This window comes from Haliaeetus leucocephalus, unplaced genomic scaffold, assembly GCF_000737465.1.
Source record: "Haliaeetus leucocephalus isolate CR32 unplaced genomic scaffold, Haliaeetus_leucocephalus-4.0 Scaffold306, whole genome shotgun sequence".
Taxonomy (NCBI): domain Eukaryota; kingdom Metazoa; phylum Chordata; class Aves; order Accipitriformes; family Accipitridae; genus Haliaeetus; species Haliaeetus leucocephalus.
This window is the reverse complement of record NW_010972742.1, coordinates 9,373,526-9,388,107: the sequence shown is the minus strand read 5'-3', so window position 1 is coordinate 9,388,107 and position 14,582 is coordinate 9,373,526. Positions and strand designations below refer to the sequence as shown.

Genomic DNA, 14,582 nt, shown 5'->3' with positions numbered 1-14,582 from the left:
AGACTGACACTTGCTTTATTTTGGTGGAAAATTGAATGAGAATAGGAGGGAAGGATGCTTCTGGATGACCTGCAGTAGAGAAGATTGGCTGGCTGGGGAACCCTTCATTGTGTAAGTGGTGGTACCAAATTCAGTTCTCAGAAACTGGTTTTGTTTTCTTTTATGATGAGATGCATTGAGCTTTCTGCAAAGGGAAGCAGTACATTTAAGAGAACTGCCTTACAGGTATTTTAAGCCCATGGTTTATGCTGTACTGTAAGGCAAAAAAATTACTGAAGTGATTACAGACTTGCTTCCCTCAAATCAAAAGAGAAGTCATAGGAAAGAGTGATTTTTATTCAACTTTGAAAATTCTTTGTGATACCAGCATGTAGAAGCATTTTGCCACCACAGTGGACACAGAGTCCCTGGATGCAAAAGCAACTATCTCAAGTAAAATGCATAAGCCGTGCTATGAACAGGGCTGAACCAGGTCCCACTGGGAATTTAGTGCCTGATTCCAAAGACACCTTTGGAAATACTGGTCTTCATCTTTGAAAATCATAAATTAAGCAAAAGAGGGCGAATAAAGAAAAATACAATCTAAAACATATATGTATTCTTCGATTCTTAATTATCTTGGCTATGGTTAATAACACAAACGAGACCATAATCTTATAAAAAATACTTGCTTGGCCACCTGACAGCAGCTCTTGGCTCTGTGTTGACATCTGGACTTCCTGTTGCACAGTTGCTGTTAAGAAACAAATCAGCGTGAATCTTCAGGACAGACTGCAAATAGGCTTCATGCATCCTTCACTGAGGGGCACAGGAGGGAATTTTCTGCTAGGAGGCAGCAAAGAAGAAAACGACAATGTATAAGTTAAAAATTTGCCTAGTACAATCTGATAAGGGAATTCTCTGTGTGTGCTGCGGTGGCTGGAACCATTACAGATGATCTGTGAGGATGTCTTTGGAGACTTTGCCTTCTGCACCCCTGGCCCAGGAAGCACAAGTGTGTGCTCTGGCATCAGCTGTGCACATCAAAAATACTGAAAAAAAAATCAGCTTATCTCCATTTGGCCAAATTTTGGCCTTGTTGCTGTCCACGTTGCAGGTTAAAGATTTAAATGCTCATCCTGCAGTTTGTTAGGATTGCAGTCTCTATGGTCATATGTGCAGGTCCAGGCTCCTTCCATCACTCGGCATCCAAGTTACATCTCTGGAGCACCAGGTTGTCCTCTGGAGCTGCCATCTTCATTCCACTGCTGATGATGAGAGCCTACAGTGACTACAGCAGAAGCACCAAAGTGGAAAGGTAGTAGGGAACGAGGAGAGATCTGGGCATCACATACATAAAATCATTTTTCTAGTGTTTCTGGCTCAGGATGAAAGGAGATATGATATGATATATGATATATGATATATGATATATGATATGATATGCCTGTAATGGCAGATTCCCCAAGACACGGACAAGTGTGGCAAAAATCTTTGACTTCTAGAAATCAGCAAGGGTTTTCCCCAAGCTTCAGAGGAAGCCAAGACCCTATGCAAGATTCAGGAACTCTTCTTCAGTACTAGCAATGCCGCAGGCATTTAAATGGGAACACAGCCATTTCCTCGACAGTAGTTCCTTAGCAGAAGAGGTTAATTCTTGTTGATGCCAGATGAGAAGAACTGCCAAAGCTTCCTGAGTGATCCCATTCTTGGCTTGGTTGGATTCTTCTTCCCACAGCTCTTTGCAGCTTTCGGTGAGCCCTTCATTTTGAGGACAGAAATCTGAAGTTTCAGGTCCAGGGGTTTGTTGTGTTCTGCAACTGGGCTGCAGGAAGAAGCAGGGATGAACAGCTCAACTTCTGCTAGATTTATTGCTTTGTGGCAGCGTAACGTTACCTCCTTCACTAAATCCTGCAGAGTATGTCCAGCCATGGCATAAAAACCTCATATTCTCACTGCAAGCTTAAAAATTCAAAACACTAAATCCATTGAGCTGGTGCTTTGCGAATGGTGTACAGAATGGAGCTCATTCTGCATCCCTGCGGACAGTGGGCAGAGCTCCTGCATTGGGGAGGAAACCACTCTGCTGCTGAAGATGCTGGAGGAACAGATCCAGGCAATGGCTGTACGCCCTATTCTTCATGGATTTTCTACTTTTCAGAATGGAAAATACCCTAAGAAAGGGTAAAAGAGCAGGATGCCTGTGGTGGGACAGCAATCAAGGCCAGTTCTTTACCTGTGGTATATGTTCTCTCTGTTTTCCTCCTGCTTTGCAGTTTGCTCCAGGGATGCATCTCTCAGCTGGGCTTCCATCATACTCCTGTCTTGGGAAGCGGTGGCTGTGCCCGGCTGTGCCCAGACCCCCCGGGGCCTGGTGGGTGGTGGATGTCTTCATTACCAGAGCTCCCTCTTGTAGGAAAATAGTGACAGGCCAGGGGAAATGTTTTTCAAACATAATTTGCTAGTCCTCAGGTGGATCGTAAAATCATAAAGCTATGGTGCTCTTGTGAGCACCAGTCAGCCTTTAGCATCTGTGCAACAGAAAAGCAAAAAAAAAACCTGGAAAGAAAGGCCTTGATAACCCAGAAGATGATCATATGTGTGTCGTGTTACAAAGGTGGCTAAGTGGGAGGAGAATTGATGCAAACCACTGTTATACACAAGAAATATTGCAATGTGGAGTTTCCCCTTTAACTGCATGCAATTCTAATACCTGCCTGGACAGTTGAGGTGTTGAAGGACAGGTTTTCTACGTGCTGTGCTGAGGGTTACACACGTGGAACCCTTCCATCCATCACGAGCGTGTGTAATTTTGCCCTGCTACAAACAGCGCAGAGAACGGTCCTTCGAATGGTCTGCTAATGTTGGTGACGGTGGATTTTCCTGGGTTGTGATTCCCTGCAGAGCTGAGACTTTCGCTGCGCTTTAGGAAATGGCAGTGCATGAGTCAAACAGGGAGGGATTGGGGCTGGAAAAAAAAAAAGGGTTATGGACTGTTTGTCCCTCCAAATCCCAGGGAGTGGGGGGTTATAGACATAACTGCACAGTTTTGAGCCCCCTGTTTCATATTGTGTGTATACAGACTATCCTGTATAAAGCCTCATGTAGCACAGGGATAGCTTGTGCTAAGTGTGATATTACAGTCAGCCCAGACCAAAGCAGATGTTAAGCATGATGTCAGCTGTGATTATAAGATTATAGCAAAGTCTGAGCAAAACAACGTTATTGCTGTTAAGCTGCAGTAATGTGAGAAGAGGGCAGTAAGACAGGTTCATATGCAGAGAGGGATGCTGCAGACGCTGCCTGTGCATGTGCTCCTTGGAGGAGGGTTAAGCTTGTGCACAGGAAAGACCTGGCTTGAGCATTGCTCTGAAGGGAATAAAGACTCGCAGGCCTGATGCCCACGTGCCACAAACATTACACATAAGGTCTGCTCCAGTTCCCACTGGTGGGGAGACATTGCATGATTAAATCGGGCTCTGGGTTAAACCTTTGCCCCATGCTGAAACCCATTGCAGCTGCTCTGTGGAGGTGTATCAGCTGGCACCACAGCCAGCACGGGGGGAACAGGTTACTAGGGACCAGATTAGTGATGGCACCCAGTTATCCAGCCGTGATCCATCTCTGCCCCTTCGGTCTTATATGGCCCTTACCTGCTAAGGTGAGTCCAGCCAGTATTTTGTGAAAGGAATATAAGTGATGTAAGGAGCTGAGGCCAAGAGACAAGCACTGAATTTTTAGTGCCTCTTTTACGGACCTTGAACAACCCAGGGGAATCCTCGCTTATGTTTTGCCTGCCAGAGCTGATTTCTGTTGCTGACTTGAATGAGCTCAGTGTTGTCTGCTCTTTCATTGAACATACCTGTGCTTTTCTCTTTTCTCTTTATTTGAGGATTGAGTCTGATATATGGTCTGTGCCTAACTCTGAGCTGCTTGCATTTTTAACATGAGAGAAACCGAGTGCATGCCTGAGACTGATTTCTTGAACTCTTTGATGGGATTGGTGGAATGCGATGCTAATGGCCCCAAAACTGAGCTGGCATTTAAATAAATGAATAGATCCAACAAGCCCCCCAAATTCAGCATGAGCTCTGTAGCCAAATGAGCAAGAAACATGGGTCAGTTCAATATGACTGGATGTCTTCTGGTAAAACAGTAATACAAGGGAAAGACTATTTTTGCTCATCTTTACCAACAAGAGCTCCTTATAATTATATTTTCCACTCCACTGCTTGATAGTTTGAAGTGGGATACTTTCTCTCTTTAGCTAACTCAGTCAAATAAGTGGCTGTGAACAGAGATTCACAAATAAGTGAATTGGAATCAGTATGGAAAGGGGGGGGGATATATTTTGTCTCCTTAAAATAGGAGGGCAAGAGGGATCTGGCTTTGCATGTTTTGTTTTGGAAAGAACCCTCTCTAGATTAGCTCATTGGGGCAAGAAACGTCTTTTCCCTGAAGGAAAGAAAAAATGGGGTGCGGGGTGGGGACAATCATACAAAACAAATGGAAATCAGAATCTGTCTCCAGCAGTTCTTTGATCCACCTGCAAAGGCACGTTTAATAATAATTTAAAAAAGCAGCAGGTTCCTAAGGCACCCTCCTGCTGTTGAACACTCAACCTCCCCAATTGATTTGCTGCCATTGATCCATCTTCCAAACAGTCTTGCTGGTGCAATTTCTCCTTGATGAGCCTGTCCAGTCACATGTTGTATAAACATTTAAAACCTCCAGGTTAGAAAACATCCTCTTTCTTTCAAGGATGTTTTATTCTTCACTGGACAATGCCTTTCTTTGTTTCGGTAGAGGCTATGTACACAGTCCCTTGCAACTGTCTTGGCTTAAGTTCAATTGATTGTAGAAAGTGAGCTGACCAAGACTTCAAAACAACCTCATTCTTTACAAAATGATAATGTGGCACCATTACCTCTCCCTGAGTCTTTAGGGGGAGAAAATCTGCCTGAGTCAAAGAAAACAAGACCTCCATGGACAGCGTGAAAGGGCCTTTTCCTTTTCTATCATTGACCCAGTGGCAGAGGGGAGGGCTCTTGTGGAGAGGGATTTTCTCATACTTGCTGCATGTGGAGTGATCTGCACTGACGAATGTTTCTTTTGGAAGGTTTTCTGGTGGCCGATTTGCTGCTTAGATCGTGAAGCTGGTAATTTTAATTTCTTTTTTGCGGGCTGTGGTTTCTAATCGCGTTAATTTCTGAAGGACACAAAACCTTTACTTTCCGCAGGACAACTTCATCAACCTCAGCTTCCTGCGGCTCTTCAGGGCAGCCAGACTTATCAAGCTCCTTCGCCAGGGTTACACTATCCGCATCTTGCTCTGGACATTTGTGCAGTCTTTTAAGGTGAGTGTTAGGCAGGTGGGAGGCAGGGAAGAGACACGGGGAGATGGTAATGCTTGGCACGTCTGTAGCATCCTCCATTGAGTATCAAAGAGCTTCCTCTTGCCAAGGGAACAGCCTCTCTGCACCTCTACAAAGCAATTACAGGAATATTAATTCTGCAGAAAAGCTAACTGATTTGCACTGAACATCCCCTGAACACTGCATGTCCTGAACGTTTTGGAAGATGAGTCTGGAAGCCGGATGGCTACTGATACAGGCTTGCAGCAAGTGTGCAAAGCTCATGTTGCCCTTGAAACTACTACAAAATCCCTATGGCAAAGTCTTGAGACTCGGGTATTCGCATAAGGAAACAGTAGTCTGACTAGTAAGTGCCTTCATGCCTGCTATTTGCCTATTTGTGTGCAGCAAGTGTATGGTTAAATTGCTTTCACCAGGTTTCAGTCTTGGTAGAATCTTGAGGTGAGACCCAAACCACTGCATTTTGGTAATACAAACTGTGAAGCTGTATAACGCAGGGCTGTGTTTTTATGTCATGGAGGATTACAAAAACAAGTTTTTGTTATAGAATCATAGAATCATAGAATCATTTAGGTTGGAAAAGACCTTCAAGATCATCGAGTCCAACCATCATCCATGCCCACTAAACCATGTTATGGCGTACCCCGTCGACGTGCTTTTTGAATACCTGCAGGGATGGTGACCCAACCACTTCCCTGGGCAGCCTATTCCAATGTCTGACAACCCTCTCAGTAAAGAAATTTTTCCTAATATCCAACCTAAATCTCCCTTGCCGCAACTTGAGGCCATTTCCTCTTGTCCTATCTCCAGCCACCTGACAGAAGAGACCAGCACCCACCTCACTACAAACCCCCTTCAGGTAGTTGTAGAGAACGATCAGGTCTCCCCTCAGCCTCCTCTTCTCCAGACTAAACAGCCCCAGCTCCCTCAGCTGCTCCTCATAAGACCTGTGCTCCAGGCCCCTCACCAACTTGGTTGCCCTTCTCTGGACACGCTCCAGCAACTCAATGTCTTTCTCGCAGTGAGGGGCCCAAAACTGAACACAGGACTCGAGGTGCGGCCTCACCAGTGCCGAGTACAGGGGAACAACCACCTCCCTGCTCCTGCTGGCCACACTATTTCTGATGCAGGCCAGGATGCCGTTGGCCTTCTTGGCCACCTGGGCACACTGCTGGCTCATATTCAGCTGGATGTCAACCAGCACCCCCAGGTCTTTCTCTGCCGGGCAGCTTCCCAGCCACTCTTCCCCAAGCGTGTAGCGCTGCGTGGGGTCACTGTGACTGAAGCGCGGGACCCGGCACTTGGCCTCGTTGAACTTAATACGATTGGCCTCGGCCCATCGATCCAGCCTGTCCAGATCCCTCTGTAGACCCTTCCTACCCTCACGCAGATCGACCCTGCCTCCCAACTTGGTGTCATCTGCAAACTTGCTGAGGGTGCACTTGATCCCCTCATCCAGATCATTGATAAAGATATTAAACAGAACGGGGCCCAACACCGAGCCCTGGGGAACACCACTTGTGACCCGCCACCAACTGGATTTCACCCCATTCACCACAACCCTCTGGGCTCGTCCATCCAGCTGGTTTTTCACCCAGTGAAGAGTACACTTGCCCAAGCCATGAGACGCCAGCTTCTCAAGGAGTATGCCATGAGAGACAGTGTCAAAGGCCTTGCTGAAGTCGAGGTAGACAACATCCACAGCCTTTCCCTCATCCACTAGGCGGGTCACCTGGTCATAGAAGGAGATCAGGTTGGTCAAGCAGGACCTGCCTTTCATGAACCCATGCTGACTGGGCCTGATCCCCTGTTTGTCCTGCGTATGCCATGTGAGCGCTCTCAAGACAAACTGTTCCATGATCTCCCCTGGTACCGAGGTCAGGCTGACAGTTGAGACAGTTGCCTTGCCTGGTTTCCTTTACCCCTGCCCTTCCCTCCGAGCAAGCCTCAGCACATCGTGGCAGCTGGTCCATTGTGGCGCAGGGGTGACTGGCCACAGCAGCTGGATATGGCTCTTCTGAACTAAGTGACCCTCAACTGCCTTACAGCAGCTTCATTCTCAACTTGTGCTTAGCTTCAAGTTAGCTGTTTTCCAGATCTAAATAGGAGCCCACATACCCCAAAGCTGGTTATTTTTAACAGCTCTCAGCTGGTTTGCAGCCCATTTCAACAGGTTGTTGTGTTTTAACCCTGGTTATGGGGCATGTTCATATCCTGCAGTGCAGAGAGGAGATCATCTAATCTTAAATCAGGATTTGTAGCACTGACACTGAGCTCTAATGCACCAGTATTTATTGACTGTGCAGCTGGCAGGGTGCAGACCCCCAGTCCATTCAGACGTGGGCCCTCTCCCAGAAAGCACTTGACCTCCCTGGCTCTGGGGATCTCACAGGACTTTCAGAGAAGTATAAGTAGAGAGGTGATGTGGGAAAGCAAAGCACAAGGAGGTCAGGGAGCGGCAGAAGACAGATCTGTTCACTAGCTCACGGCCGCAGCCAGCAAACTTCATCTCCTGCTTGCTGGCAGGGTGCCACGCTCCTGAGCACTGCCTGTGCATGTGGTGGGTGGCTTGGCGAGCCTAGGGACCATACCTCTGGCTTTGCACAGTGTCTCACCTTCTTCTGGGCTGAGCTCTGAGGTCTGTGGGTGATAGCTTATGTCCTGGGTGCTGTCACAAGTTCAGGGGAGCTTGCCTGCAGGTAGGTGCAATGTCAGGGTATTTTGCATGGTGCTTTCTGGAAGGTGTTATGGTGGCAACTGGTATTAAATGACGCAGAGTGCGGTGGGATGCAGAGCAACCGGTTTCTTTTGCTTTAGCTGCGCTTTCAAATACAACATGGTGTCTGAGTCAAAATGATGCAGAGAGGTTATTTTAGGTGATAAAACTGTGTGGAGGAGTATGCTCTCTCCAAAAATAGAAGACTTTTTAAGAGAAGAAAGACATTTCTGTCCTGCAGTGGAGAGAGATGCCGGGTGGCTCTGCCCACACCGGCCTGGGAGTGCTGGCCAGCCCCATGCTGGCTGCAAAAGAACTGGGATTCAGAACTGGTGTCAGCAGAGCTTGAATGCAGGTATTGCTCTGCACCAGAGCTGGTTGGGAGGGAAGTTTGTATTCGACCTTTTAGGGTATAGAGGCAAAACCTTTTTGGAGGGTGAAGCTGGGAACATAGCAATTGCTTCTTTCTACAAGCAACCTGGAGAAGAACTGCAGGCACCTGTGCTGTTACCCCGCAGCCAGGGGTTGGAGTGAGTGTTGTATTACACTGTATGTCCCTTTGGGAGACACCAGACAGGCAGCTGGTGCTCTCGCATTCAACTTCTGTGTTATGCTTTCACCCAGCTGTCAAGCAGCTAATGGAAAGGGACTGCCATCTGGGGGGTTGCAGTGCCTTAGATTTGTTAGGTCGTGTTTTCCTTGAGGGTGGATGGAGGTGGTGTGGCTGCTGATCTCACCTTGTAACTCATGAGGAATCCTGCAGCCAGGAGAGCCTCTACCAGAGGCTGAGACGTGGGGTCTGCATGTGTAAGATGTTCCCACTCAGGAGACTGTCCTTGGACTGTGTAGTCTTGGCTGGATCTTGGGCGAGGGGCTCAGCCAAGGCCCTTTTCAGTATAAACCCAACCCTTTCCAAAGTGTGTGTGCAGAGTGCTGCCCCTGAAGCAAAGCCAGGACTGTTCCTGGGCTGCATGGGGAACTGCTTGTCTCTCTTTCCCCCCAGCACTGAGCTCTCAGTCCTTGTCCCTTGTGCAAAGGTATCCAGCAGAAACCATATCAGCCCTTTGCCCCATGTTTCCTATTGGGCTCCCCATGGGCTGCATAACCCCTCTCCTGCCCTGAGCATCACATGGTCTAGTTTTAGGGCAAGACTTCTCATTTTTTCAGCTATTACTAATTAAGAGGCGTTAATTACCTCTTCGTTTAGCTTGAGTGGAAAGTAGCTATTACTTTCAGCTTGGGTGACATAATTACATTGTAGCCTTCACTGATTTCTTGCTAAAACTCAGAATCCTTTTCTCCTCCTGGAATTGCAGTCTGTGCTTGTTTCAGAGCAGGAATTTGTTTCTTGGATGTATATTTTTTTCTCGTACTAAGTTTACAGCAAGGTCATTAAAAATTAATGCTCGTACAATTATGCATAGAAAGTGCCAGTGCCTGCCAGTAGCTCCAGTGTTTGCTGCAGAGCTTCTTATTGTGTTTCCCCTGCTTACTGCTTATCTGCTTGCAAGGATGTATAGAGAGCCCTTGGAAGCCCAGACTCTTTTGTGATCAATGAATATCTGGCTCCAGGGCTTTGTCTTCTAAGGGCTGCCAGAATTGTTCATATTCTCTTCCCAGTTCCTTCATCTGAAGGACAAATGCCACAAAATACAGTGTTGCCCAGGAATTAAATGCTACTGGCTGACATACGCATTTGCTGTCATTAATACCACCTTCTCCTTTTCCACAGGCCTTGCCTTATGTGTGCCTCCTCATTGCAATGCTCTTCTTCATCTATGCCATTATTGGCATGCAGGTAAAAATTTTAGCTTTAATACTGACCCTACGTAGTTTGCTTTTGTCCTGCTGGTTCAGGGTGCAAATGGGTTATTGCCTCCGCAGCAGGACCAACAACTGACTAGGATGAGGCGAAAGGCTCTTCTTGTCTGGTGTCAGGTAAATTAGAAGTGCAAAAAAAGGCCGCTTGTTCTACCCTTATTGCCAGGTCTTGTGTTGAATGTGGCCCTGGGTGTACAAAGTGAGAGAGTGGGCAGGCAAACCAGCTGCGGGTGACCAGCCTGCAGCACAGCATCTCTGGAGGCGGTGGTGGGCAGCCGCGTCTCCCGCGGGCAGGGCATGTCCCTTCCTCTGGGTACGGGCATGTCAAGAGGCTGAGAGCAGGGAGCAGCTCAGGCGCTGCACCTTTCTGAAAACAAATGAGAAAGTTTTCTTGGCCTGGGACGGAGATGAACTTGGGTGTTGGGTCTGTGTGAAGACGAAGCACATTAACCTTGTTTTTTTTCCCCATTTGATCTCCACAACACATTTTTATCTCCCCGTTCAGCATAGAAATTAGTCTAGCTTTTGAGATTCCTTAAACCAGGACAGATTATTTTCCTGCCTCTTCTTCCAGCTCCACTTGATCTACCTTTATTGATAACGTCCACATGAGGATGTGTTTGGCCTGAATCGCTTCTGTTTTCTGTGGCAGGTATTCGGAAACATTGCGCTAGATGATGAAACCTCCATTAATCGACACAATAACTTCCGTACCTTCCTCCAAGCCCTGATGCTTCTGTTCAGGTGAGTATAAAATACCATACAACTCACACATGAAAAATAAATAAGCCTTTGGTTTTGTATATGCTAGTTTAGCTGCTGAGACTTAGGCATCTCTAAGCAAGGTATTTGGAGTAAAGCATCCATTCCTGCTTCCTCCTTCTCGGCATTAAAGGTTGGCCTGGCACATGTCCCAGTATGACAGATCTGATTCAACACACCAGCATCTCCACAAAGTGACACCCAGTGCTGTGACACTCCACTTCAACTCAGGCAGAAGCTTAACATGAGACAGAACCCGCCTGGTTTAACTGATTGATGTGCTTCCTGTCACGAAGCTTACTTTTTTTTTTTTTAAAGTGGGAATTCCTTTCATTGGTCATTTTTGCATTACCAACAAGTTAACACTTCATACATCAATGCCACCTCTGCTTCAGAGTGAAAGTGTTTCCATCTGGGTTCATTCTGCCCGGAAACTAAGCTTTTTCCAATGAAAAAAAAAATCAATGAAATGACAGATTTTCATTTTCAGACCCGGCAGAAATGAAGTGCAGGCCCTGCTCCAAATCAGGGCAGCTTGGGGAAGATTTCACTTATCCGGATGTGCGCCGTGTTGTGTGGAGACACAGTGGTTAATAACTGCTCTGGCCCCACAAGCAGCTGCCAGCCGTGCCGAGACTCGGCAGATTATGTGGCGCTTGTAACTGGATATCTTGCCTGGGATTTGGTTTGCATAGTTTCTGTGAAGCCAGACGGAAATGAAATTAGCCCTCTCTAGCTCAGAATAATCACTTGACTCAAAATTCTGAATTTTAATAAAACTGGATAATTATTCGGTCTCATGTCCAGACCTCTTGGTCCCTTTCCAGACCCATGCAGCAGCTGCAGTGGGACAGAAGGGGCAGAGGCAGCAGGACCGCGATGGGAGAGTAGGTTTCTGCGCAAGGGAATGGGGCTTCAGAATTCGATGCAACCAGTGGGGGAATCTGCTGTATAATTCAGAGTAGCCTGGAAGCTATTTCAGTTCACATTGAGCATCAAGTTTTCTCAAAGACCAGGAGGAAGGCTTGTGAGCTGGCTCTGTGTACAAATTAGCATGGCTGTGAACAACACTGCAACAAGACGGGCTGTTTGTGGTACTGTGGAGGGATGTCCCTCAAAGCACCTCTGAGTGTGGTGCAGAAATTATAGAGGGAAAATCTGAGGTTATGTAGGAAGTCAGAGGAAGCGAACATGGGGATCTCCCGGCTTCCGATCCAGGTGTGCATGTTGCAGGGGGTGGTTTATTTTGAGGACAGACCCTCTGGGACTCCAAAGTTTTTCCTTTTGGCTATTTTTCTCCATATAGTAGAAGTTAGAGGGGGAGGAGGGAAATGATGAAGAAAACCCAGGAGACTTTCATGAAAAAGGGACCCAAGTCATTATGACCAACCAGACCATCCTGGTATTTCTGTAGCTGCCTGATAAAGGAAATAAGAGATTCAAGTGGAGAAGCCTGGTTTCATTTCCCATCATCTCCATTGGGTTTACAGCCAGCACTAGGACTAGCTTCAAAAAGGAACAATCTAAACTCTGTTTACTTACATTTGCACTGGACATGTTTAAATCAATCCGGTTTTATTCTCCGTAAAACCAATAACACTTAGGCTACCTGAGCCTGTTCAGTTTCTTTTACTCCCCTGTAACAGAGGGAAAAGTTGTTTCTCCTTTCTTTTTCGTGTCAGCAGGCTGGTAGTTCAAATTCCTAATGTAAGTCTCTCCACCTGGACACAAACTTCCACCTAATTAATTTAGTTAATCGGGCACAGTAATACTGCAAGGTGGATGCCCCCCTGGGTCTGTAATGGGGAGGGGGTTGGATAAGCTCACCTCTGCCCTCTCTGTCTGCAGGAGTGCCACAGGGGAAGCCTGGCACGAGATCATGCTGTCGTGCCTGAGTAACAGAGCCTGCGACCCGCTCTCCGGCCTCACCAAAAATGAATGTGGCAGCGATTTTGCCTACTTCTACTTCGTGTCATTCATCTTCCTGTGCTCCTTCCTGGTAAGTCGGTCCCAATCTCTCCCAAAGTGGAGGTGTTGGTGTGGTTCCCCCCCCAAGTCCTTCCCTCCCCACCCCCTTGCTTCCTCCTTCTCCCTAATTATGATTTATACAACATTACAAGACAACTTCACTAAAACCCATTTATCACCCTGGTGATAAAACCCCTTTAATCCCCAAAGAGACCATTTAGTCATGAGTTTAAAAGGAAGGGTTTTATCTTTTTCTCATAGGGGGGTCTAATATTTGGAATTAAGAATTAATCTGTTTTGTCCTGATTTGTAACACGGTACTTTGAAGAAGGGGATTGGGGAGGGCAGAGTGAGAATGGCCAGGATAACATTGGTTCAGAAGTGCTTGCAGCAGGCAGTTGGGAGCATCACACTTATTTGATGCCTTGTGTTTTGTTTTGTTTGTCAAATAAATGCAATGATATTTTCTTCTGCAATGGTGCCAGGAAAGCTTTAGACATGAAAGTACACAGAGCTGTTATACTTGATTCATGCCTGTGGCCATCATACGAGGCTGGGTCTAAGCTTTAATAGGTTTGGTTCACTTTCCTGTACCACTGGGACAGAGGAATGGAAAACCAGGGACAGGGACCCAATTAAACTTCAAGCAGGAAGAGATAAAAGTCACGGCTCTGAAATGTACCAAAAAGCAACGTATCAAGCCTACGTTCAGTTCCATGGGTTTGCTTTAAAATATAGGATTTGATGCTTTGTGCAGCTAATCCCTGCTATCATCAGAAACCGTTAACCAGGAAAAAGAGGTACACGTGGCAGTTTGATGCTGGGTATAGATAGACCAACTTCATTGGCCCCTACTGAGATCCTTTGTCTGACTGCTGTTGCCCCTTTGACATCCTGTGGTTTATTTCTTCTGCATTAAAAAAACCATGGAGCCCTGAAAGCTTATACAAAGTTAATGCTCCATTTACTGATTCCTTCAGCACTCTGTATTTTAAAGCAAATTTTTTCTCTTGTACAAATCCCTAACCCAACCTCAGACATTCTCATTGTTATTTTCAAGTGCATTATTGTTCCTAAAGCTTTTTCTTTAAAAAAAAAAACCCAGCCCCCCCCGACACTCACCCTTCCTGGCTCACATCAGCCGTCCCACTCAAAATGTAGTAGCAGAATTGGAGGCTGGAACACATCTGTGCAAAATACAGTTTTGCGTGAGCTTTGTCCCTGAGTCAGCGCTCCTGGAAAACCCCGTGAAACCGCACCCTGGGCTTGCTGGCAGGGAGAGGGGAGAGCCCTCGCAAAGAGCAAAGGCAGGGAGGGCAGGCTCCAAAAACAGGCAGCGGAAAGCCAAGCAGCTGAACTGCTACGGGACGGGACTGTAACTCATTTCTTAAAATGTGTTCAGCACTTCATTGCAATGAAACATGTGGTTCCCCGCAAGCAATTAAAGCATTACAGAGCCACAGCCTTGCCAGGAGGGCATGTTTTTATGGTTTGTTCTATGTTGTTACACCATGGACTGAGGCTGGAATTAGATAATGTATTTGTTTTTAAACGTTGTTTCTGGCTCTTTGTGAATGTCCAGCTTGCCATAATTTTCCTCCTGTAATTTACACTGTTGAAAAATATAAATTGAAATTTAAAAATATACAGAACTTTAGAAACAGCTGTACACAAGCAAAGGAAAACTACCGAGCCATGGCTGGAGCTGGGAGCAAGGGAAAGGGACTTGGGATCAAGGGGCAAACTTTCAAAAGTTTTGCTGTCTCTTGATGCTCTGGGGGTACTGTGTTACATGTGGGCTACCTGCAGCACGTGAGTGAGCTCTGCTGATACGGGTATAGTGCTCGCAGCCTTTGAGCAGCTTATGGACAGCCGGTTTGGACATCCCTGTCCAGTACTGCATAGTGCACTGCAATGAGGTCCTAGGGCTTGTCTAGGCTGTGTTGTACAGAGACCCTGCG

At 46.6% G+C, this 14,582-nt stretch overlaps 1 protein-coding gene across 8 annotated transcripts in view; it reads left to right on the top strand.

Moving 5' to 3' along the window:
- CACNA1B (calcium channel, voltage-dependent, N type, alpha 1B subunit) overlaps positions 1-14,582 on the top strand; it is a 305,196-nt gene that overhangs the window by 255,590 nt on the left and 35,024 nt on the right. For all 8 annotated transcript variants that reach the window (XM_010571032.1, XM_010571027.1, XM_010571030.1 and 5 more), the window contains 4 exons: positions 5,220-5,336; positions 9,803-9,868; positions 10,544-10,635; positions 12,502-12,652. In XM_010571032.1, coding sequence (XP_010569334.1) covers positions 5,220-5,336; positions 9,803-9,868; positions 10,544-10,635; positions 12,502-12,652 — 426 coding nt within the window. The remainder of the gene's footprint in view (positions 1-5,219; positions 5,337-9,802; positions 9,869-10,543; positions 10,636-12,501; positions 12,653-14,582) is intronic.